At 33.9% G+C, this 25,152-nt stretch overlaps 1 protein-coding gene across 1 annotated transcript in view; it reads right to left on the bottom strand.

Annotated features, from left to right (window-relative positions):
- The window catches only part of LOC150107342 (uncharacterized), a 243,496-nt gene that overhangs the window by 173,459 nt on the left and 44,885 nt on the right, over positions 1 to 25,152 (bottom strand). Inside the window, exon 4 of the mRNA XM_090391207.1 lies at positions 484 to 1,334. Coding sequence (XP_090247333.1) covers positions 484 to 1,334 — 851 coding nt within the window. The remainder of the gene's footprint in view (positions 1 to 483; positions 1,335 to 25,152) is intronic.

Raw genomic sequence — 25,152 nt, 5'->3', positions numbered from 1 at the left:
TATCCCTGTTAACCTGGGATACCCTAATTTGTAAACTACTTGCCAAACAGATAGGCCTGCGACATGGCATCCTATCAAAACACCTATTTCAAACTCCATCAGTTCCATTTTCACAGCCATTTCACCCAGACACAGTTGCACTCACTTGGGAGTATCATATTCCTCCAATTTATATTGGCTACAAACATGAATCGTTACATGTCACAATGTACCTTGCCCATGATGGGTGCCCACTGACTTCTTTCTAAGTAACGTATAAACATAAGAAATGAAAGCTAATCTTTATGTAGCTAATCTTTAAAACAACAAATATTATCCACTAAAAGTAAATTTATTTCAGTATAAGCAATACAAATATTTGCAAGGTATGTGAATTCTGATATATTAAAATATATTTTTAAATAATAAAAAGCCAACTATTAATTTGTTTTTATTATTTTTTTATACTTATATTAAATTTCTACATATTACAAGCCTAGTTACCTTTTTTTCAACCTTAGCACTTTGGTCAAGTAAGGCTTCTGAAGAACCGTGCATTTCAAGATTGGGACATTTTGACAACGAAGCATCTTTAATTTCTGTGTCAGTGCTATCAATCTCCTCATCTTCTCCATCTTCCTCTTCATCATCATCTTCGCTTTCATCACAACTTTTATCGAAACAAGTAAGCAATTTATCACCAGTATCACTATTATTTTCAATTGAACTCCTATCATCTAGTCCTTCACAAACTTTTTTCCTAGAAGAAGTTTTTCTACTTGATATTGAAATCCTCTGAGTAGGTAATTTCTTTCCTGGTTTATTACATAAAGATCTACTCATTTGTAATTTTTGTCCATTGCATTTTTTTTTAAATGCATTTAATGTACATTTACCTGTTGTTATTGAAGATAAGCGTGGCCTTTTCGATGAAGAGAGTAGTCTATTATTAACAGAAGAGTCATAATTTCCTGCATCCTGATCTTTCTGTGGTTGTGTAGATGATGATAATGATGATGATGATGATGTTGTTTCCCCATTTAAAGAGTCATTACAACTAAGTGATTCAGTAGAATCAGTTGTACAATTACCAGAGGAAATAAGTTGGTTGCAATCTGTTTTTGATAGTGTTGTAATAGAAGGGAAGACGGTGGAAGATCCAAGAACTGGGGGCTTACTAGAACAAACATTATTGACTGAGAGGGGATGATGTTCAAGGGGTTGTGAATGCTGAATGCTTACTGTGAGATCCTTTGATAATGTAGATGATTCTGGAACTGTATCTGAATGGTCTGTGAGATATGTAACCACTGGCCCATTATTTAGATCTCCATTAGTATACTGATGAGTGGAATCTGGAAGGGGGAAACACATTAAAAATTTTTATTCTGGAAAATGTGAAATACTGAAAGTAACAGAATTAATCAATTGTAAACTGGAAGGATTACATAGGTATATAAAAGTAATAAGTGAAATGTATATGTACAATTCTTCTCCCTTCATCCATAATCAATATAGCAAAATATGTAAAATATGGGATTTCTACAAAACCACTAATAAGCACTTAAAGCATAATATACAACTCCTAGTTCAATGTCAACCCTCCCCCCCCCCCAAAAACACCCTCCTTTTCATGATGTGGTCTATTTCCTTCAAATGAGCTCTGGGATGAACAGTAAGAAGGTATTCTTTTACAATGAGTATTCCTGCTGAAAAGCAAGCCATCTTACAGTAAAATCATCAGACCGTCAATCATATTATCCAGGACTGCTCACTGTGGAGTTTTAAGGACACACTGACGGACCTGTTCCAAGCTGCCCTGGATGCAGTCCCTGGATTAGAGACGATCTAAACTTAAATTTGTGATTTTTAGTATCTAGTTTTAATATATATATATTCATTTTTTCTGTTTTTATCTTTCTATTTGCACAAATCCAACCTATACGAAATGTATGTATGTTTGTATCTGTAAAAAATTCTCTGCTATACAGATATAGATACTTATCAGAAAGAATTGTTCTTGGAATCTGCAACAATTCTAAAACACTCACCTAATCTAAATAAATTTTAACTGTTGCACTCTATCAAAAATCTGGGAGACCTATCACCTGAATGACCAATATCTCCTCACCACATATTAAGGATACCAGCTAAGACAACAGAATTGTGGCATTTATAACCCAGTCAAAAGTGCAACATGCTTGCATGCACATCGAATCTTTGTATCTATAAAAATGCCTTGATGAGTGGTAATATATCAATCAATAATTTAATAAAAAAAAAAGTATTTATTTTTTTTAATTCCTAGACATCTGTTTATTTCATGAACATAAATAAATAATTGAAGAATGGACATATAAGTGGTATAAGTGGGATGTAGTGCATCTCCAACCATTTTAACACACACACACAATGCACACAAAATATTAAAAGAATGGCAAAGCAGAAATACCAGATGAATATAGTTATTGCAGACAGACAATCACACAATTGCTAATAAGAAAGAAAGTAGCCTTAAATAATAACCAATAGAATAAGTTAATAATTTTAATTATCTTGGCAGTAATATAAGATACACTCAAGAAAGTGATCTAAAACATGAAAATCAATAAATTTAACAAAACCGCAGAATGAATATTGCTATCAAAATGAATAAAAAGAAATGATTAAGAATATTCAGTGTTTTAGCTAAAATACACACACAAAGAATAACATCAGTAGGAATAAACTTTCTGAGAAAAATAGCAGTATACACTTAACTGGACAAAAAATAAATACAATAAAAATTTCCAAAAACTACAACAAGAACACACTTTGCAAACAATACATAATTATAGAAATTAACGGATTCAATATATAAATAGAATGTCATCCAAAAAAGGGCAGGGGGATAGAGAAAGATAGAGATGGGAGAAAAACTGACACAAGGTCTAATGTGTCAGTTTTTCTCTGGTTGTTCTTAATATTCTAAGTAGCATTATTATTCTAATAATGCTACTTAGAATATCAAGAACAACCAGAGTGTAAACCATCTGGCATCAAAGTATACATTGGATCAGCTTGGTTTCGACAGGAATCTTTAGCTGTTGGAAGTTTTCCCACTTGGTTATACTATAAATTAAAGATGTCAAGAAATTATATACTTGGTTTAATCCTTTATCCAAGTGTAAGCAAATAAAGTTTGCACCTGAATTATTTTCAGAACAGGGTAATTCATATATAGAGACTAATGACTTCACATCACTTGCCTTAGTATCCCATAATACAAAGCACATATCCTTACAGACATGTATAATGCTATGACTGGCTCATGACTATCACTCATTATAAATGGCATTTGGCACAGAAAGGGGAAACAAATGTTGCCATCTCATGATCCTTTGTCTGAAATAGAGTGGGTTCTATGGTTGATTTTCTTTCATTTACAGTTTCATTTCATTTACCTGAGTTTCCAGGAGGAAAAAACCCACTTGTCCATGCCAAAAATTGAATAACTCAGGAACCGGTCAAAGAAAGGATCAGAAAATGTTCCTCAAGTCAGCAACTAAGTTTGAATTGAGAACGTTTTTTTTTCAGGCGGCTTAACACTATAGGTGCAAATACACTCCCAAAGGGCTACACAGGCCATGAATTAAAAAACATTAACATAAAAATTTATTCAACTGACTTCCCACCATATACCAGCTTTGCTTCTTCTACTGTCCATTTCTATATCTAATTGCCATCTCTACTAAATATAGTGCCTGGATTCTCTATTAAGAATGCAGTTTAGGTTTTCCATATTCCTGTCTGTTTATTAAAACAAAGGAATACAGTTTGTCTTTTTATTGTTGATTTTCACGGCAAATTTGTTACACCAGTTAAATTCTTATTCAGTGGAAGTCTTCATGAGGTTCATTTAGTTAAATGAACCTCATGAAGACTTCCACTGAATAAGAATATAACATTTTGGAAGTTTTTTCCCACTTGGTTAGACTATAAATTATATATTTGGTTTAATTTTTTATCCAAGTTGCATCTGAAGTATCTTCAGGACTGGGGCAACTCATGGCAAAGGTGAACTAAGTTCTCATCATTTTCCTTAATATCCCATAATGCAAGGCCCATCTCCTTGTTTGCTTACACTTGGATAAAGGATTAAACTAAATATATAATTTATAGTCTAACCAAGTGGGAAAAAACTTCCAACATCTTTCTCTAATCCAGAGTAATTTAATAATAATGTGTGACACCTTTTGGCAACTGGCATATGGAAATATGAGTTCTGCATTGCTTCAACCTTGGTATCACCTCTGGGTCTGGCTCCCACTGAATATAAGAGACCTCAATAACGGTCAAAACTGGTCTGGGTAGTGACCATTCCCATAATGGATAGCATTATACATGTCTGCAAGGAGATGTGTTTTGCATTATGGAATACTAAGGAAAGTGATGAGAACTTAGTCCACTTTTGCCACAAGTTGCTCCAGTCCTGAAGATACTTCAATTGCAAACTTTGTTTGCTTACACTTGGATAAAGGATCAAGCTAAATATATAATTTAAAGAATATAACATTATCTATATAAACAGCAAAGAGCTGTTTAATATCTCTAATACTGATATTAGGTTTAATGCCATCTTCCTTCACAACATAATTTTGCTTTACACCTGATTTCACATCAAACCATCTTCTTGCACTTCCTTCAGTTCTAATTGCTGACTTTGCTATTTTCTTATGTTACTGTTCATTTGTGATATTGTAAGAACCAATTCAGGACACAGGAATATGTAGAGGACTAATGACTTCACATCACTTACCTTAGTATCCCATAACGCAAAAATGGTAGTTTGGAGCAGGATAAAAATGAGTATTCCTCAATATGTAATGAATATTCTTAAAAAAAGTCGAATAGCTGTCAGGTGTGAACTGCAGATCATTATTTGGAGGGGGGGGGGGGCAAAAGTTTGGAAGCAGAACTGGACCTCATAACTAAACCTTCAAATCCAACAACAAAATCTGAAGGAAAAATTAATACTCGAAGAAATGTGGAAGAAAATGGCTACAAACACAGTAAAACCAAAAGTCCATAGTTTCTCAAAGAGTTAAAGTGGCAATCCAGAAACACATTGTATCAAAAGTTCCTTGTGTAGGATCGTACATCCTGGCTTTGAATCCGCCATCTTGTTGGAATGTTATTCTTATTTAAATTATACATTTTTATTTGTTAGATGCTGAATGATACTGATCTGAATATCGAGAAATTTATATTATCCTGCGCCATCCTATATTCAGACTAGTCTATATAATATAGAGGAATCAATCATTAACTAACTTATGCAATCTCACTTTATACAGGCCGAGGTCAATATTAATATTTAAGGCTTCTGCAAGGTCCGATATTTTTTTTTTATGAGCGGTGCAATGAAGAGAATCAGGCAAACACCAAATTGAAATCAATTAAACAAAACATTTAATGCAAGGTTATATAACATGTACATTAAGTATAACTTTGAAAACAAGATAATGCAAATCAACTTAGTTCAAATATTCATTACAAACATAAAACATTAGACATCCAGCTGTCAATTCAACATTCTTCCGAATGATTAAAATGGTTCATACAGTTACAGAATCTTACAGTAAATACTCTTATAGTTGAACTCTCTAATTCTCTCTTAGTTAGCAAACACTTTATTCAATTATGAGGCAGTTATCACCTCAAGGGGGGGGGGGAACACTTTAAAGCTCCATACTTCGGCTATTTTTAGTAGAATGCCACAGTTAATGTTAAATTATATCAGGCCGGAGCTAACTCTTATTTCTTCAAGCTGAGATATAAAAAGGACTGCTCTTACCGGGTTATATCCTTTGCACATTGGATTCACTATAGGCACACTTGAAACTGTAGCTAACTATCACTTTGAAGTAACACACTATTCAAAAGGAATCTTGACTATATAACTGAAATAATAAACATATAGCTTCACAAGTCTTGACGCACTCATTTTAGGTAATCTACTTATTCCTTGTTTTCTTCTATGCATTTAATTCAGCCTTGCACTATTCTTCCTCAGAACAATTGGAATTCGTCGTAACTTTAGAATTCCATATAAATATTCCGAATTGCCTATTAATTTCCAGGTCCCTTTTTAATCTATTTACGGCATTTCCAAATCCTATTACTGCCACCCCTTACTTTACTACTTGCTGTCCAAAAGCTTTCTCCTTATGTTTCTTTCGCTTTCTCATTAAATACCTTCATTCTTCCCGCCAAAATCTGGTTCTCACGGTTCAGCTCATATCAATTCCTTCTCCCTTTGAATACCGTAGCTCACGCTCCATCACCCACTATCCAAAATTAACCCAGTTTCCTTGACAACAGCCAATAAAATCACAAACAGAAGTATTACATAAAATTTTACTTTCACTTTCAGTAATGATAAATAAAAAAATATCATAGTTCACATAGGGTATATTAAAATTATATATATACAGTTTCTTTTAATATTATTATAGGAATATATTAATTAAATTGAATGATATTTTTATACAGTCTTTTTATTACAATTATATTATTTAAGATTATATTTTTAATTAGAAATAAACAAAATTCAAGGCAATTATATGAATAACACACTATAAGCAAGAGACAAACAATAAATAATATTTACAAGTCTTGCTCATGATATGGAAAAATGTTGGATTCTGAAAGAAGTATTCAATTTTCATTTCTCTTCACTCATAATCCAACACTTGCAAGAAAATCAGAATGTAGAAGTAGATAAACAAAACTCATGGAAAGAACATAATCACAAGAGGGACAAAAATGTTTTGAAGGCAAATGAAAAGTTGTGAAATGGATGAAAGAGTGCTACAAAAGGAATTAGAGATGATGGATGATAATAAAACTAAAAATACACGTATTTTAGTTGCCTAAATTACTTTGAATAATAATTAAATCAGATAATTCAGAAAGAATGCAGTAACAAATAACAGTTCAATACTGAAGGTAGAAAATGCAGAGATAAAGCATGATTAAAAAAAAAAAAAAAACAGGAAAAATAAGGAATCTACATTTAAAAGACAGCACTTTAAATTAACTTTCCTTGTTATATCTTTAAAATTCAATTTACTCTAGAAAACATACATAAAAAAAATTGCATAATATTCCACAAGTATTTAAAAAGTGAAAACAATTACACAAAAATTCATTAACTGATGTAACCCAGGTTTTAGATCTTGGGAATCTTCAAAGTCTACACTATGATAAGCCACTTGAGACACTCAATCCTAATATCAACAGTGCATGATCTATCACTGCCTTGTGTCCTTCATAATATATGTTCTTTTGAACACATTTTTTCCAGAAGAGACAGTCCCATTGAAGACGAACACTTGGGAAGGTGAATAACCTTGGACAAGTTCTGTAAAATTTCTCATGAATTTGTTAGCTGTAGTTTTATTTGTTAATGCTTATTTCCCAATCTCACAGATGATGTGATTCTGAAAATGCCCAAACCACCCCTATAACTTGCTTTAAATTTAAATATGCAACTCTTGGATCTTCTTTCATATCAGTAAACATTGCCTGTGCCTTTCTCAATCATCACTGCTAACATCTTTTTTTTTTTTCAAATCTACCTTCAGCAGTTCCTTCTCAAGAAGTAGTAAAATTTCTTCCCTTAGCTTAACTAAGAAAAATAGGCAACAAAGCAGCACTAAAAATTAATATTACTTTAGAGAAGAAGCATGGAAAATTTTCCAGAAATAATATTTACAACACTTTTATAGAGTTTTCTGCATGCTTTGAAATTACTTAGTAATGAGAATGTCATGCACAGCTGATCATGAAACATGTCTATTTGTACTCAAGCAACATCTTGACTGATATGTCATGCCAGCACAGAATGCTTTACTACACCTTTTTTCCCCCACTTGGGCCTACCTAAATGATACATTGTTATACTGCATGAAACCAGAAAGAAAAAAAAAAAAAAAAACTGAAGTTTTTTCCCCCCATTGGGCAACTTGTTTTGCTTATCAGGTAAAGGATTAAACAAACAATATAATTATTTGTCAAACAGAATTGACTGGAATACTCAAAAAGTGGCTCATAATTTGGTAGGGAATGAAAAAATATATTGTGACCACATTTCTATTTAACATTTATTTTATGGCATGAAATCTTGAGGGTTCAGTGCTATAATTCAAAATATACACTTGTCACTATTAGGCAGTATGGAATTGCACTTCTTTCAACTGAAAGAAAAAAATCCTATGCCTTAAGAAAATCAGTCAAGTGGATTTGGCTATGATTTTGTTTTAATGTAATTCAAAAGAAAAATCATGATAATGCTGATGTCAAACTAAACAGACATTAACTATATGTATTTAATGCATTCTATTCCCCTCAGTATATCAACTTCGATCAAGGCCACAAACCCTGACCCTTCATTCTTAATATTGATATTAATTTAGAGGAGTAGCATGGGAAATTTTCCAGAAATAATATTTATAACACTTTTACGGAGTCTTCTGCACGCTTTGCAATTACTTAGTAATGAGAATGTCCAGTGCTGCACCGTGGATAGGAGGAGCCCTTGTGCAAAACCTTTTTCAGCGCCCCCATAAAATAAGTTTCCATGAAAAATTTTTGCGAAAAATTTTACTTCGTTAAAAGGACAAAAGTTTATACGCATACATAAAAATAAATGTTATTTAACAGTTGTAGAACATTGTAATCACTGAAATTCATTAACAAGGAATTTTTAATAATAAAAATTTTCAAAAATGTTTATTCCTTGATATATAAATACAACAGAATAAACAAAAATTACTTTTATTTTAATATAAAAAAAATATTACATAACAAAGATAATTTGGAGATATGCTTTTATCTATATAACAATTAGAATAAATGTAGATTTATTTTACATATTTATCCGTCTTCCTTTAGCCACCACAAAATTTTTAATAATATCTTTAATGTCAAATGAATTCATAATATTATTTTCAATTGATATAATGGATAAATCTGTTAGATACTCTCCAGACATTGTTGACCGCAAATAATTTTTTATTAGTTTCAGTTTTGAAAAACTTCTTTTCCCTGATGCTACGGATATTGGTAATGTTAAATAAATACGCATCACAGTATTCGGAAACATGTCGGTTAATTTATTTTCATATACATAATTTAAAACATCCTGAGGAGCCAACTCTTTTTTAATAAAACATTGCAAAGTTTTTAATTCCTCAAATAAAGTCATACCATCAATATTGTGATTGTCGGAATCTTGATTGTCGCTCAGTTTTAAGTGCAAATCTTTACAATGTTTCATTAAATCTTCATCGCTCCAATCTTTTAATTTGCTAATATCTCTTATAACTTTAAAGTCCTCGCTATGTTGTTTTAAGAGTATGAATCTTTCCGTGACTGAAGTTATTGTCGTGTCTAAAATTGTGAAGAAAAAATTTATTTTAAAATTTTGTTTAGGATCATACATTGTCTCATCTGATGCTTCGTAATCAAACATTTTTGCTTTTGTTCTTTTGCAAATGTCTGGAAAAATAGGATCAATATTAAGATCGTTTGCTACTTCTTTTGCAGTTCTAATAATATTTTCAAAATATTGGTCTGTTCGGCGAGTATTTAATTCTTGTATAATTACAGAAAATTGAAAAATTACAGAAAATCTTGTTCAAGATTTTCTGTAATTTTTCCTACATCAATTGTCGGATTCTGCATTATTTTGCTTGCAACATTTACAGGACTTAAGATTTCGTACCAAACAAGAACAGAGCAAATAAATTTAAATGAATAAATCTTTGAAATTAAGTTGTCTGCCTGAACTCTAGAATCGATATCTTTAGTTTTATCTTACGTAATATCAAAAAGAGCCTGGTAAATTTCCTTGATATTATTTTTAAGTTGCTTTATTGCTTCTATTCTACTTTCCCACCTAGTAGCAGAAAGTGGTTTCAAATTTAAAACGCGAATATGTTTTTTTAATATAGCCCAACGCTTCACAGATATTGAAAAATAATTATATAATTCCTGTATTACCACAAAAAAATTTACAGTTTCACAGGATATCTTCGCTGCATCATTAACTACAAAATTTAATGAATGAGCAGCACATGGAATAAAAAAAGCCCTTGAATTTATTTCAAGAATTTTTTTCTGCAGTCCATTATGTTTGCCTCGCATATTTGAACTGTTATCATAAGCTTGGCCGTGTAAATCCAAAATGTTAATATTCAATAATTTTAAATAATTTTTTATAAATTGAAATAGTCCTTGACCAGTGGTATCTTCTATAGATTGAAAATCCAAAAAATGTTCATGAATTTCTGCTATATTTGTATCTTTATTTTGATTAACAAATCTAATAACAATAGATAATTGTTCTGTGTGGCTTATATCCAGAGTAGTGTCAAGAATTAATGAATAATATTTCGCCTTTTTAACCATTTCTAAAATTTTTTGTTTTATAGCTTCAGAATTATACGGATGATTTCATTTTGTATTTTATCACCTAATTAATGAGCAATGTTCCTTTTTTCTGATGTTTGGATGTGATGCAAGTGTTCTGCCATTATCGAATCAAATTTAGCGACAGTTTCTACTATCTTAAAAAAAAAAAATGCCATTATCATTTTCAAAAAGTTTTTGTGGAGAACCTCTAAAAGCTATACACTGTCTTGATAAATATTGTATTATGTAGATTAACCATTCTATAACAGATTGCCAATATTTTTTCTCAGTTTCGTATAATCTTTGTGGTGTGCAATGAATAATGCATTTCTTAATCAACGACATTTTAAGTTCGCTGTATTTTGAACAGTTTTTAATGTGAGCAGAACTTGTCTCGTGTATTTTTAGTATATGACTCAAATGTTGCCAATCATTACAACCAACTGTATTCGTTAGTAAGTTGGGAATTTTGACTACCAAATATTTTGCAATAATAACAGAAAACAGAATTTCACGATTCTGAATAAACTAAATAACTTCGGAAAAGTTTTTCTCCATTTGCTAAAGTTCGATAATAGTATGAATCGGAGAACTTGCAGCCAGATTCATCTTTGGGAAATTCTTTATTAACTACTTGACACGGGGAATGCTCAACTAAACAATCTCTACCTTTGGTAGTTATATGATACGGCTAAGTACCTGGATCATTAACGTTAAAATTTAAAGTAAAATTTGAAGTTTCGTGTTTAGCTGAATCAGAATCCAATATTTCTTCTGCTGCAACTTCTGTAGACAGTCCAGTCAGGCCAGTTTCATTTTTGCATGTAACATTTGTTTCTTCATAGTTATCTTGTGTCCTCTCTTTTTCTGTAGTAGAGCTACACGGAGTACTTGATTCATCAGAACTTTCTGTTCTTCATTTTTTATGTGGTCCTGAAGTTAAAAATTTATTCAGCGATCCAGCCATTTTATGTTCTAGTTGTACTCGTTGCAATTGTCTTTTCCTGTTTTGTGCACCAATGCACAAAACAGGAAAAGAAGGAAAAACAGGAAAAGAAGTTATCTTTGGCTTTTTTTCCGACATCTGGGGGTTAAACTTGGTTAGACTTTAAATTAAAAAGCGCGTTAAAAGTTGTCCACCAAAATAAATAATAATTTCTGAAATTTTCCCTTAAACTTATCTTTTAACCCCTTAACCAACTATTATTTTTAAGGCTAATGGCCCAAGACTGACTATTTTTTTTTTTATTACAGAATTTGATTTTTCAGAGGCTTTGAATAATAAATATGCTTACATTTTAGGTATTTTTGAAAATTAACACGTAGAGATATTAGCCACTGATTGATTTCTCAGTGATATTTATTTAATATTTTTTATATTCTGGTAATTGTTTAATAATTCAAAAATTTCTAGAATATTAAAATTATTTATTAAAGAAATTAGTAAAAGGACCCCAACCCCAATGTCTCCAACCAGAACAAGAACAAATATATAAATAAATCTCTTATTGAAAATTATTTATTTTCTAGACGTCTACCCAACATAAGATAAAAATCTTTTGTTTTCAAAATAAGATAATTAACTAAAATGAAACAATTTAACTGATTTTCAAACTTAGCAAAAATATAATAGAAGTACTTACTTTACATGAATAATAATCCAAATTCACAAAAAATTTACTAAACAACAATAAATATATTTTATGAAACAACAGGCGACTGCACAGTAACACTGTAACACACAAAATGAAATTATGCAAAAATACACCAAAAAAAAGTATCAAGAAAGGGCCAATTGCAGTGTGTGTAAACAAACTTAGATCATCTAAAGAGTTTTATAGCCCATAAATAACCTATGTTTATTAATTTAATTCGATCTACGTCAGCCTGACACCCCGCATATATACGGGATTTTTAGCTATGGCCCTCAGCTGATTAATTATGTTTATAATTTATAAACTATTATCTTTAAAATTTTATTTGTCTATTAAAAATCCAAAAATAAGTACATAATTAAAATCAAAGTCAAAAATTGTCCAACGTCACTTAAACACAGAATACAAAATACACTCAATATGTTTCACATTCAAAATTGAAATGATGCTGATAAAATGTAAGAAGTGCATATTTGGATAGACGCTATTTCATCTATCCAAATTCAAAGCGGAATTTAAGAAAACGAACATCGTAATATACACCTATGTTTCAGGCTAAATATTTGGATAGATCAGTGTTTCTGAAACTTCAGATATCCGTGTACCCCTTCTTTAATTTTCATTATTACCAAGTACCTTTTCAAAATACCCTTATCAAAATAATAATAATAAATAAAAATATATTTCATGTTAAAAAATATTTAATTTTCTTGACCATAAAGTTCTGGAATGACTTCTAATGGGTCTATATTGATCAAGTGCATATAATAAACAACTATGTTCTACCAACTAGTTTCACCAACTAAGGCTGTTGGCATCTTCAGGGTACATAACTGATGTAAGGCACTAAAAAGTAAAAAATGTTACAAACCATAATCAACCGATTCCAGTTATATTAGACAAAGAACAGAGAGTGTACAATACATGCACAGAGCGTGCATGATCTCACTTGTTGTTATTTAGGAACGTTCTATAGTTGCCACTGTATTCAGTTCTGGTGAGTTAAGATATCTAATAAGGGTCTTCCAGATCATGGGCAAGATTAGTCCTTGGTTCCTGTTAAGATTACTGCTGTGGCCTGTTTAAAAATTCAAGAGTGGAAGAGTCCTCCTCTATGTAAAGAATTGTGCTTCTATTAAACCTACAGAAACGATTAGGCAATTCTTAAGATCTCCAAAAGATAACCATCCTTTCTTCAAATATGCTGGAGTTTACAACATACCCTGCTCGTGCGGCTTGAATTACATCGGCCAGACTTCAAAGAGCCTTGAAATTAGGCAAAAAGAACACATTGGTGACATCAATAATAACACAGAAGAAAAATCAGGGTTAGCTTTTCATTTCTCAAGAATGAACCATATCATAGAGTGGATAGAAGCACAATTCCTTACATAGAGGAGGACTTCCGCTCCCGAATTTTTAAAAAGGCCACAGTAGTTGCCCGCTGCATACAAAAGCTTAACAGGAACCAAGAACTAATCTTGCTCGTGTTCTGGAAGACCCTTATTAGATCTCTTAACTCACCAGAACTGAATTACAGTGCCAACCATAGAACGTTCCTAAATAACAACAAGTGAAATCATGCACGCTCTATGCATGTATTGTACGTGCTCTGTTCTTTGTCTAATATAATTGGAATCGATTGATTATAGTTTGTAACAGTTTTTTACTTTTCAGTGCCTTACATCAGTTATGTACCCTGAAGATGCCAACAGCCTTAGTTGGTGAAATTAGTTGGTAGAACATAGTTGTTTATTATATGCACTTGATCAATATAGTCCCATTAGAAGTCATTCCAAAAATATATTTCATTGTAAATGTCTGTTTTATTTGAATTTAGATGTACATTTAAACAAAAAAAAAAGATTTATTTTTAATAGAAAAAAAATTTATAAAGATACTATACATTTTTACTTAATATAAATAAATAATTATAACTAATCAATGAGACAAGTGAAATTGCCTATTTCTATATCTGCTATATTGCTCTCTTTTGCGCATCTTATAAATCCAGTCTTTAACCAATGATCCATACTTGAGAATTTGAAAGCTAAAAAAATCACCGTATTTACTCGGCTATAACTCACACAAGCTAAAAAATCGTGGTGCGAGATATATGCGGGGATTTTCGGAAACTAAAGTTTTCAGAAAAAAAAAAACAGAAAATGGGTATGACTTACCAAGAAGCTTCTATTTTCCACCATGTCTTATGTCCTCGAGAGCGGTTTCCTCGTGTGCAAGCAAAGTTATCTACCCAAATAGAGTCATCTTCTTTCCCATTATATCAAGTAAAAATTACCAGTAATTTAAGACTTGAGATAAGTAATGAACAATCCTTGACAAATTACTAATGAGAAGTGAAAGATGTGCATGATTGTAGGCCAGTAGAGAAAAGCAACTGTTAAGAAATGCATACGATTGGTGCGGTATTAACAAAAGATCGCGCAACCCAAACAAAACAAGCCGTCAATTGAATCAAAATGCTAATTCTCTTAAACCGATTTCCATATCTGAAATGCATTCACTATATATTTCTTAGTTTTAATACGTTCACGATGGGGTAGTGTCAAGCAAAACCATATGTTGCACTTGCAACATGTGGTTTGCTCCAGTCTATAGAGCAGTTTCTGTTGGAGAGGAGATTTGATTATTAGTTAGTGTTTATATATTCCCAGTTGTCTCTAATTGCACTATTTATTGAGAAATATATTATACAGTCTGCAAATTTCTGTGAACCTTATTCAGTGACATGATAAAACTAATTGTTTTTCATGTTTCTGCAGTATAGTTGCTGTTGTGGAGGGCGTATTGTTTACTGCAGGGAGTAAAATGTGAAAGTCGGGGGTGATAGTGATTTGCAATTTGAGTAAGAGAATTCATGCATAATATAATTTAATATATATATATAGACTATAAAAGTTTATGACATTCACATCGTATGATACTTAATGGGTTGTTTCCTTAAGTATCTAATAAGTGGGTTCTAAAATGTTTAGTTTTAGTATGTATGACTGTAATTTTTTATTAATAAAATATAATAAGCACATATTTAATTGTCAATGGGAACTGGCACCTTTTTTATTTGCTAAACTGAATGCTGTATTTTTGTAAAATATCATGTTACCGTAATACAGCTGAATGAGCACCCTTATTAAGCAGCACCATGAGGCAGGCTGCCTCTATGCTACACCCTGTCGACGGTACTGGGAAAATCACAGTGTAAGAATGAATTCACGGTCCATCTTAAACTAACAATTTCCACTAAAAATATAATAAACAATCGAGAATATTTATACAATTTTTGCTGAGTCGATGCTTACTCTGTGAAATAAAATCTGTGGTAATATTGATAATGTTTCACTTCCAACAAATTATAAAAAACTGGTGATGTATTAAGTTAAAAATGTTAGATTATTAAGAATTCATAATAATTTGACTGATTTAAAATTTCATTTTTATTGCATTAACTATAATTTGTAATTGTAATTTTTATATAGTACAATATAATTCAAGAATAAGAAAATTTATATATATAATTTTTTTATTATTTCCGGTGTTGAAATGGTACCCATATCTTCAAGCGCCTTTGTGGGGTGCACAATCTGCACAACCGCATGGCTTGGCCCTGAGAATGTCATGCACAGCTGACACTGATAAACATAGGAACTTATCCCTGTCCCCTTTCCTCCCCACAATTCCTCATCCTATTATCCCACAAGAAATTTAATTTAGTTACTCCCACTAAGGCTATCCCAATAGCCTTATCTCATACCACCATCATTCACCTCACACCTATCCTGATAGCTTACACTTGCAGCTCTGCCATCTAATGCATCTAATTTTGTTGAGAATTTACTCTTCTCAACAAAAATCAACTCAGTTTCACACTGTCACTCTCACTCAGATGTAGCCCACCTCTAGAAAAAGTTCTCTTCTACCCTTAAATTTATCCTACCCACAAACTCAAGGCCTCTCTTCCTGGCTATCTTATGCACAAATGTAATTCTCAATTCTTTGAATCACTATTTACAGTAATACTAAAATCCTATACTTCATTAACACCTCCTTGAAATTATTTGTCCCAACCAACAGTCAATTCTTGTACTCTTCTTTCTTCTCCATAGATCATTCTTCCTTATTGTTCCTCTTCACAAGCACACCTTCAAAACCTCTAATTAATATCTTTCACAATGGAATGTCCACACATTATACTCTACTCTAAAAAGCTTTTTTACTTGGTTACAAAGTAAATTGTACTTAACAAGAAATATTCTTCTTTAATCCTTTATCTAAGCTTAAGTAAACAAAGTTCATATGTGAAATATCTTCACGCATACACTACTCGCATACAGAGGGTGTTGACTTCATCAATTGCCTTAGCATGAGACCTCAATGACGTGCAAAGATCTCGATAAAGGTGTTTTGCATTATGGAATAATTAAGGCAATTGATGTGGGGTCTACAGCCTCTATATACAAGTAGCCCATTCTTGCAGATGCATCACAAGCTGGGTGAAGGATTAAACAAGAATATAATTTCTAGGCAAGTATAACTTATTATACTCTATTCTACGCATGGAACTCATAACTCAGTTCGTATAGATGAGCCCATTGGTTGAAAAGACCCAGGATTCAAATCCCATCACCAATGAGGAATCTATATCAGATATTTTCAATCAAATAGTTATCTGGTCTACTATAGAATGGAGGATTTCCCCCACTCTCAGAAACTCAGCTGTGAGGTTTTTCATTGCTCGAAACAGACACATCCACCCTGTGAACACAGATCTACATTAATACTTTCCCTCAATGGACGTAGCAGATGAGTAGAGTGCCAGCCTGCATTAATTTGCCGTGACCCCTAATCACGGGACTCTACCTATCCTAAGGGATGGACGGGTTGAAGAAGAGGATTCTACAAAAACACACTCTCTTTCTTTCTCCCCCCCCCCAATGACCTACCTCCACCTTTTTTGTTGCTATCACTTACCTTCAACTATTCTTTCACCTTCTTCTTTCAATAGAAATTTTGGTCCATGGACGAACTCTCCTCAGCTACCTTACCATCAATACCTGACATGTGGAGAGAACATCGGTCCAACAATCTTTCAACAAATATGGCTTCCTGGTTGCAGATCCCTGTGCTCCACAGCCTTGTTTTGCTCTTCCTAGGAAGATTTGGTGTCATCTATCAACAGGATCACAACTAACCAGGGTAGATGTGGCTACTTACTACATAAATGGAGCCTGTCAGACCACCCTTACTGTGACTGTTTGTGAATGACTGCCCAAGGTGCCAATTTCATGGCGGTGGTGGCCTCCAGGACATCCATGAGGTGATGGATGAGGCCCTGGATTAGTTTCTGGACTGGACATCGCCCTGTAGCTGCTTTGTATTCCTTTTTCCATAGGAATAAATAAATAAAATAAATAAAGTTTGCTTATGGAAAATACACCTCTCCGACGTTTCAAGTTCCTTAGTATTGCAAGAGAGTTTATGCTCTCTTAAGATTTCTGCCTGGTCTCTGAGGATGAGCCAATAAGTTTGAAATAGCTGTCAGGCCAGTGAAACTTTATCAAAATGGACCAATAGGAGGCGAATATACGGACGCTTGATAGCAGTCATGTCACCTATTAAGTCCAGCTAGGGCAATTTGTAAACACCGGCGAATGTATTCCAGTAAGCTCTCTGGTCAAATTTCAAAGAAAACTTTTATAGTTTCTGTATTTGGCTTTGAAATAACGCTGGATTTAATATCCACTTAATTTTTTATAAATTTTGCATCGCCAAAGTGAAGTCTTTTGGCTCTTTATTTTAGTAAATAAAATAAATAGAAAAATTCTCCTATAATTGCCTTATCTCACTGTTCGCCTGCCTTAATTCATTCTCACTGCAGTAATCTCATTCATTTTTACGTTCTATAATAACTTCACTATCACTTCCCATGCACCCTCTGCCATACCACTTTCTCACCAACTTCCAACTTTTCCATATCATTTACAATCATCATATTACATTCATTCTATCTCCCCTTCATTCCATTTTACATTTACATTCTCCACATAAGAATATTATCATTCTCTCTCTCTCTCTGTATGTTGTTACACTCACATTTTCACATTCTCTTTTCAATCCACATGTCTCTACATTCTATTTTACTGATCATGTAATTTATAATAAGATCATTTGATCACTTTCTCACTTAAAAAAAAAAAAAAAGTGCTCACACTCATTGCTCATTTGTATTCAATCTCTTATTCATCAACATGCTCACTCTCCTTTAAACACTCACACTTTCGTCCGCGCGGTTAGTCTAGTGGCTATGCGCTTCGCAACCACATGCCTGGGGAAGGAGTGTCCTAGGCTCGATTCCCGTCGATGACGCGAGAAGCTTAAGGATCTTCCTCAGCCATAGCCAAGTTAGCCGGTCTTGGGCATGGACACCAGGGTTTTTCCCGCCAGTTTATCTGGTGTTTTTCATCCCGCAAGCAGGCAAACCGACCCCGTGAACACACACGGATTACAGTCAGGAATACTGACCCAGCCTGATTCGTCAGCTATGCCGGTTCCCGGATAAAATTTGGGGGGACTGAGATGGTGCCGTACCTCCCTGTAAAGGGGAATCACAGCCATTGTACCATCATACGATTATTATTATTATTACTCACACTTTCATCCCCTTCGGTCAATGACAGCTCACCTTCCATTAACTCTGCATTCATCTTTTATGGTCGGACGTTATCCTTCAGAGAGGAATTTATTTTAATGAGCACATCAGAGAACAAGAGAATTTTCTTTAAGCTGATATTATGTAATTGTAGAATGATCATATAGTTATCCTCTGTATTTATTAAGAATATAAAGGTTAGATATGTAGAATAGTAGATATTATTTACTAACTGTGATTCTACAAAGAATATGATTATCATATTTCCTTAGAGAGAGATAGAGATAACTTAATTGTACATAATATAATTGTTTCCTCAATATTTTCATATTTTATATACTCGAGCTTCATTAATGATAAACACAACATACTGATTTTGAAGTCAATGCACCATCATGGGCATTGTTACAAACGCTATGAACCTGAAACATTGTTGACTAGAAGACCCATGCAAGCATGTTAGTCAAGTGAGGTCTTTAACTTTCACTGTGTTACGTGGCAGGAATGAAATGGAATTTATACACTTCCTGAGAACTAATGACCAACAAGTGCAAGATAATATAGCCTCTCAAGCAAAAATAGAATCGAGTAGTCAATTCAGGAACTAAAGATAGTTGGAGGACTAAAGGGATGCTGCAGTTTCTATATACTAATGACAGAAGTAATCAAGAACAAGAGAGAGGAGTTTTTGCCCTTAGTGAAACCTTGCAACAGGCATTAGTGAGACTTGGCTAACAGCAGATGAAGAAGTTACAGGGACAGAATATGATGGATTTAGTATATTCAGGAAAGATAGAGTAGAAAGGATGGGGGGGGGGGGTATTGCCGATATTAGGAAATGAAAATGCAGCCAACAAGAGTAGGAGTCAGGTAGATGGTAGTTCTTTTGAGTCAATATGGTGTGAGACTGAGACCAACAGGACAAAATAAAAAATTGATTTCTGCTATAGGCCAGGGAATGTCATGGATGATGTGGAAGACGTGCATCAGTAGATTAACATAATGAGTGCAAGTCAAATAATTACTATGGAGGGACTTCAACTTTGGAGACATAGAATGGAAGGATGAAAGATCACATGGTAGGAAGGAAATGGAATTTATACACCTAATGAGATAATTACTTAAAGCTGAATGTGATGGAGGAGGCTTGGGGTATGAGAGTGTTGGATCTAGTTATAAGATCAGAAGATCTGTCTGTTAATAGAAAGAGATATGTTTATATAGAGGATATTATCATAATATTAATCCAGTCTACAGAGATGATCGCTGTTCAACAATTATTTTTTAAATTCCGAGTGTACCTATATATGCACAAGAGTTCACTCCGATTGGTGCAATGACCTCCTTTTTTACTATTTCTTTCAGAATCCAAATAATCACTGACTCAAGACCAAAATACAAAATAAACAGATTTAATATAACAAAAAACAATATATATGTTACCAGCAAAGTGTGAAAAGCAGGCATTCAATACAATGCCTAGGCATTTTTTGGCAAAGTATGAAATGCCTGCTTTTTTAATATTTTACATACTTTCCCTAGGTATTGTATAGATATGACAAATGCTATTTCGGATATATTTTCATTTTGAAGTTTTAAATTTTGCTGCCATGGGAGGTTAGGTCAGGGTAGGGTAGGTTAGGGTAGGTGCTGGAAGTTGTTATGAGTGTGACAGACGATGGTTTTTACCGACTTGGAACTGATTAGGTTCCAGGTTATTGAAGTTTTAAATTTTGCCACCATGGAAAGGTTAGGTTAGGTTAGGTTAGGGTAGGTTAGGTGCAGGCGGTTGTTGTGAATGTGACAGACGATAGGTTTTACCGACTTGGAACTGCTGAAGGAATTTTAAACTAACTTTATGCCAGATCACAATTCACTTTATGTCTCAAGGACTTAATGAGAATTGGAGACGTTTTGGAATGGCATTTTGAATTGCACTTAACTGCCTTTTTCATACAAAAGCACTTCATTTTCGCACTTGGTCTTCAAGTACACCTCACGAACCCTTGGCCGCTACTCGTGGACTGAGCAGAAGCGGATGACCAGAGAGCTATTTCGTGGTAAGGAACGTCTCCAACTCTCAGTAAGTCCTTGAGACATAAAATGAATTGTAATCTAGCATAAAGTTGGTTTAAAATTCCTTCAGTAGTTCCAAGTTGTAAAACCCATCATCTGCAACACTCATAACAACCGCCAGCACCTACCCTAACCTAACCTTCCCATGGCAGCAAATTTTAAAACTTCAAAACCTAATCTAACCTCCAATGGAGGCAAAATTTAAAACTTCAAAATGAAAACATATCCGAAAAAGTATTTGTCATTCTATACAATACCTAGGGTAAGTATGTAAAATATTAAAAAAACAGACATTTCATACTTTTTCCAGATGTATTGATATTGAGGTTATGCAACAGACTACTCACCTCCACTTCATTCACCACAATTCCCGTATAATCTACTGGTTTATTCGTTTCTGCAATGTCACCACCTGGATGATATATTCTTGCAAAGTGCTCACTTAGTAACTCAACTATCTCAACTGATTCAGTTACCTCCCTACCATCGGCATTCTTTAAAATCATTCTGCCATGTACATTTTTCCTTTTACTTGCTACATATCTAAAAAACTGTTTAGGATTCTCTTTAGCCTGCATGGCCAATGTTCTTTCATAATCCTTTTTTGCTTTTCTTACCACACTTGTCACCCTTCTGGCCTGCGCTTTATACCATTCATGTGCCTGCCGGTCACCTTTTTCTTTAAATTCCCTCCATAGTTGTTTCTTTTTTTGCAGCTCAAGCTTAATGGTGTTATTCATCCATTTAACCCCTACTTGATTTATTATTCGGACTCTAGGTATACAGTCAGCCATTGCTTCATGCAAACACTTCTTAACTACCTCCCATGCACTATCAACTTCTAGTCCTTGCAGTTGTACATGCCATGGCACTGAACCAATCAAACTCCTAAGCTTGTCATACTTTCCAGCCTGATAATTCCACATGTACCCTGTCTTAATTGAAAATTCTACACCTTCAGCCACCTCCCAAGTCAAGACCCTATGATCACTCTCACCAATTGGTGGCAATATGGTCATATTTGTTACAGCCAAATCCTCAGATGTAATTACTAGATCAAGCACTCTCTGACCCCCTAGTATTTTCCATTACATGTTGTCGCAGATAGTTATCCCTTAATAACCGCATAAAATCCAATTCCTTCCTCCCGTGTGTCCTCTCCTCACTCCAATCAATGCGACCATAGTTGAAATCTCCCATAATAATCACCCTCCTTCCACTCGTTTCTTCTATTTGCTTGTGCATACTGTCACCACCATCTTTTCCATCACCTGGTCTATAGCAGCACCCAATTGTATATTTAGTTCTGCTAGCCACAATCTCACACCAAATGGCCTCAAATGTGCTCTTTTCTCTATCCTGCAATTCATCTTCTATTCTCCTTGGCTGTAGATCATCAGCTATCATCAACAATACCCCCCCCCCATTTTATTCTCTCTGTCATTCCTGAACACACTATACCCATCACATTCAATCCCACTGGCTATATCATCTACAGTCAGCCATGTCTCACTAATATCAATAACCTGTGGTCTGGAAGTGCCAACCATGGCCAAAAACTCTTCCTTCTTGTTCCTAATACTAGGAGTATTAGGAACAAGACAGAAGAGTTTTTGCATGGATCTGAGTTGGGTTAGAAATAAAACACTTGTTCAAAGACTGAAGCCCACAGATATGACTGTTCTCAGAAAGATTAGGGAAGTGTACAGATGCCATCAATGACAGCATCATATTAAAAACTGAGGATATTAAGGGGAAAAAAAATTAAGATTGTTAGCATTCAGGAATGTGTTAACAGAGCTAATCTTGGGTGGCATGATAACTTAAACAGAATGGGAGAGGAAAGATTAGCAAAATAATTGTTCTTTGAAATATAAGATCTGATAATATTGGAGTCTTGATAGATAAAGGATTAATTTGCAGGAAAACTGTCAATAAGAAGTTTAGCAATGATGTAACTTTTCATGTAGTACTATCATACGAGGATGGTCTGAAAAGTTCTCAGCCTAACAATGAAAAAACGAATTTATAATTTCAAAATTATTTTTATTTTTCAAAATAATCTCCCTTAAGACTAATACATTTTTTCCAGCGATGCTCCAGCGGCATTATCCCATCCCTGTAGTAGTTCTCAGTAAGACAAAATACCCCTCTACAGCTGCAATCACCTCTTGATTTGAAGAAAAATGCTGACCAGGGAGGAAGAGTTTTAGTTTTGGGAAGAGAAAGAAGTCAGAGGGAGCCAAATCTGGAGAAATGGGATGGATGTTCCAACAATTCATAGTGCAGATCCTTTAATTTTCCCATTGCCAAAACACCTTTGTGGGCAGGTGCATTGTCCTGATGAAAGATGATTTTTTTTCTTTTGCAAACCGGGTCTTTTCTCACAAATTTTTTCATCTAGTCAGGTTAAAAAATCTAAATCATATTAGCTGGTTATTCATCTTAGAGGTTTAATGGAATATTAACAGCACTGAGAAAGGATTAAAACTAATTTTAATACTTCCAATATTTCGTCTCCATCACAGAGATATCTCTTCGAAGATTACAAAAACTTTTTGTATCAACACACACACAAATACAATACAGAGTGAAACTAAAGTCCTATCTAGGTGGTGCGCCCTCTATGGGCATTTGCAGGTGGCCTGGGATGTAAAGAGGGTCTCTGATAATTAAAGTTTCCCAAATTTTGAGAAGTTTAATGCAACCGTATTTGTTTAAATTAGGTTGATTCCTGAGTGCAGATGCAAAGAATAGAGTAGAGAATAGAATTCAAAGACTGAGACGAAATATTGGAATTAACAGCATTGAGAAAGGATTAAAAATTAGTTTTAATCCTTTCTCAATGCTGTTAATATTCCATTAAACCTCTAACATGAATTCTTCACAGCACTTAATCCTCAACACATGTAGCTGGTTATTGTTTTAACCTTTTCAAGATAATTAATAAACAAAATGCCTTTAGCATCCCAAAACACTGATGCCATGACCTTTCTTGCTGATGGAACTGACTCTGTCTTCTTTGGCAATGAACAACCAGCTTCTGTCCATTGTTTTGACTGCTGTTTAGATTCTGGTGTGTAATGGTGAATCCAAGCCTCATCCATAGTAATAAATCAACACACAAAATAGTTTTATTCTTGTTAAAATTGCTCCAATCACTGTTCAGAGATTTTCATGCGAGTGCATTTTTGATCTGCTGTGAGCAAGCGTGGCACCCATCTTGCACAAAGCTTTTTCATTTGCAATTCTTCATGCAAAATATATCCTACATGTTCTTTTGAAATGCCTATAGTCTCAGCAATTTCACACACTTTGACTCGCCGGTTATCCAATACCATATCATGCACTTGATCAATGATTTCTGGTGTTGTTACACTTTTTGGACATCCTTCACGTGAATCATCTTCAAGGCTGGTACAACCACGTTTAAACTCGGCAACCCATTTCTTAATTTAATAAATTTAGTTTAATCCTTTATCCAAGTGTGAGCAAACAAAGTTTGCGCCTGAAAGTATCTTCAGGACTGGGGTAAGGTGGTGTTGTACCACCTTACCCCAGTAAATAAAGGATTAAACTAAATTTATTAAATTCTAACCAAGTGAAAAATAAACTTGCACCATTTCTTAATTGTCAAAAATGAAGGAGAAGAGTGCACATAAACTTTTATGAACTTCAAATGAATTTCTTTTGGCGTTTAAACCTTCTTTTACAAATTATTTTATTTTTATTTATTCATATGGAGTTTTCCTCCCTTTTCTCCCCAGTCCCTATTGGGGCGAGTTGAGCCTCCTCTTGGAGGGTTAAGTATTTATAACTGTAGATCCGTGTGTTCAAGGGGCTGATTTGCCTGCTTGTGGGATGAAAAACCCCAGATAAAATGGGGGAAATAACTCTGCTGTTCACTCCCAAGACTGGCTAACTTGGCTATGGCTGAGGAAGATCCTTAAGCTCCTCACGTCAGCAACGGGAATCGAACCCAGGACACTCCTTCCCCAGGCATATGGTTGCGAAGCGCATAGCCACTAGGCTAACCGCACAGACAATTATGTTATAACTGCACGATACTCAATTTTATCCATTTCAAGGGATGCAGACAACACTTTTGCTTCAGACAGCTGTATAAAACAAATTACTTGTTAGAATGACTTGCAATTTCACATGGATGCTTATGAGAGATGTACCAACTTAGAAAAAAAAAATCTTGCCAATAGCATTGCCATCTATGGTAGAGGCCGAGAACTTTTCAGATCACCCTCATAATATCCTGTACAATCCCTGAAGGTAAATGTCAGAAATTTGATGATGATTAATGAA

Source organism: Typopeltis vanoorti, chromosome 4, assembly GCF_054136105.1.
Source record: "Typopeltis vanoorti isolate ZY-2024b chromosome 4, IOZ_Tvanoo_1.0, whole genome shotgun sequence".
Lineage (NCBI taxonomy): Eukaryota > Metazoa > Arthropoda > Arachnida > Uropygi > Thelyphonidae > Typopeltis > Typopeltis vanoorti.
The sequence above is the reverse complement of the archived record's forward strand: the minus strand, read 5'-3'. Positions and strand labels throughout refer to the sequence as shown.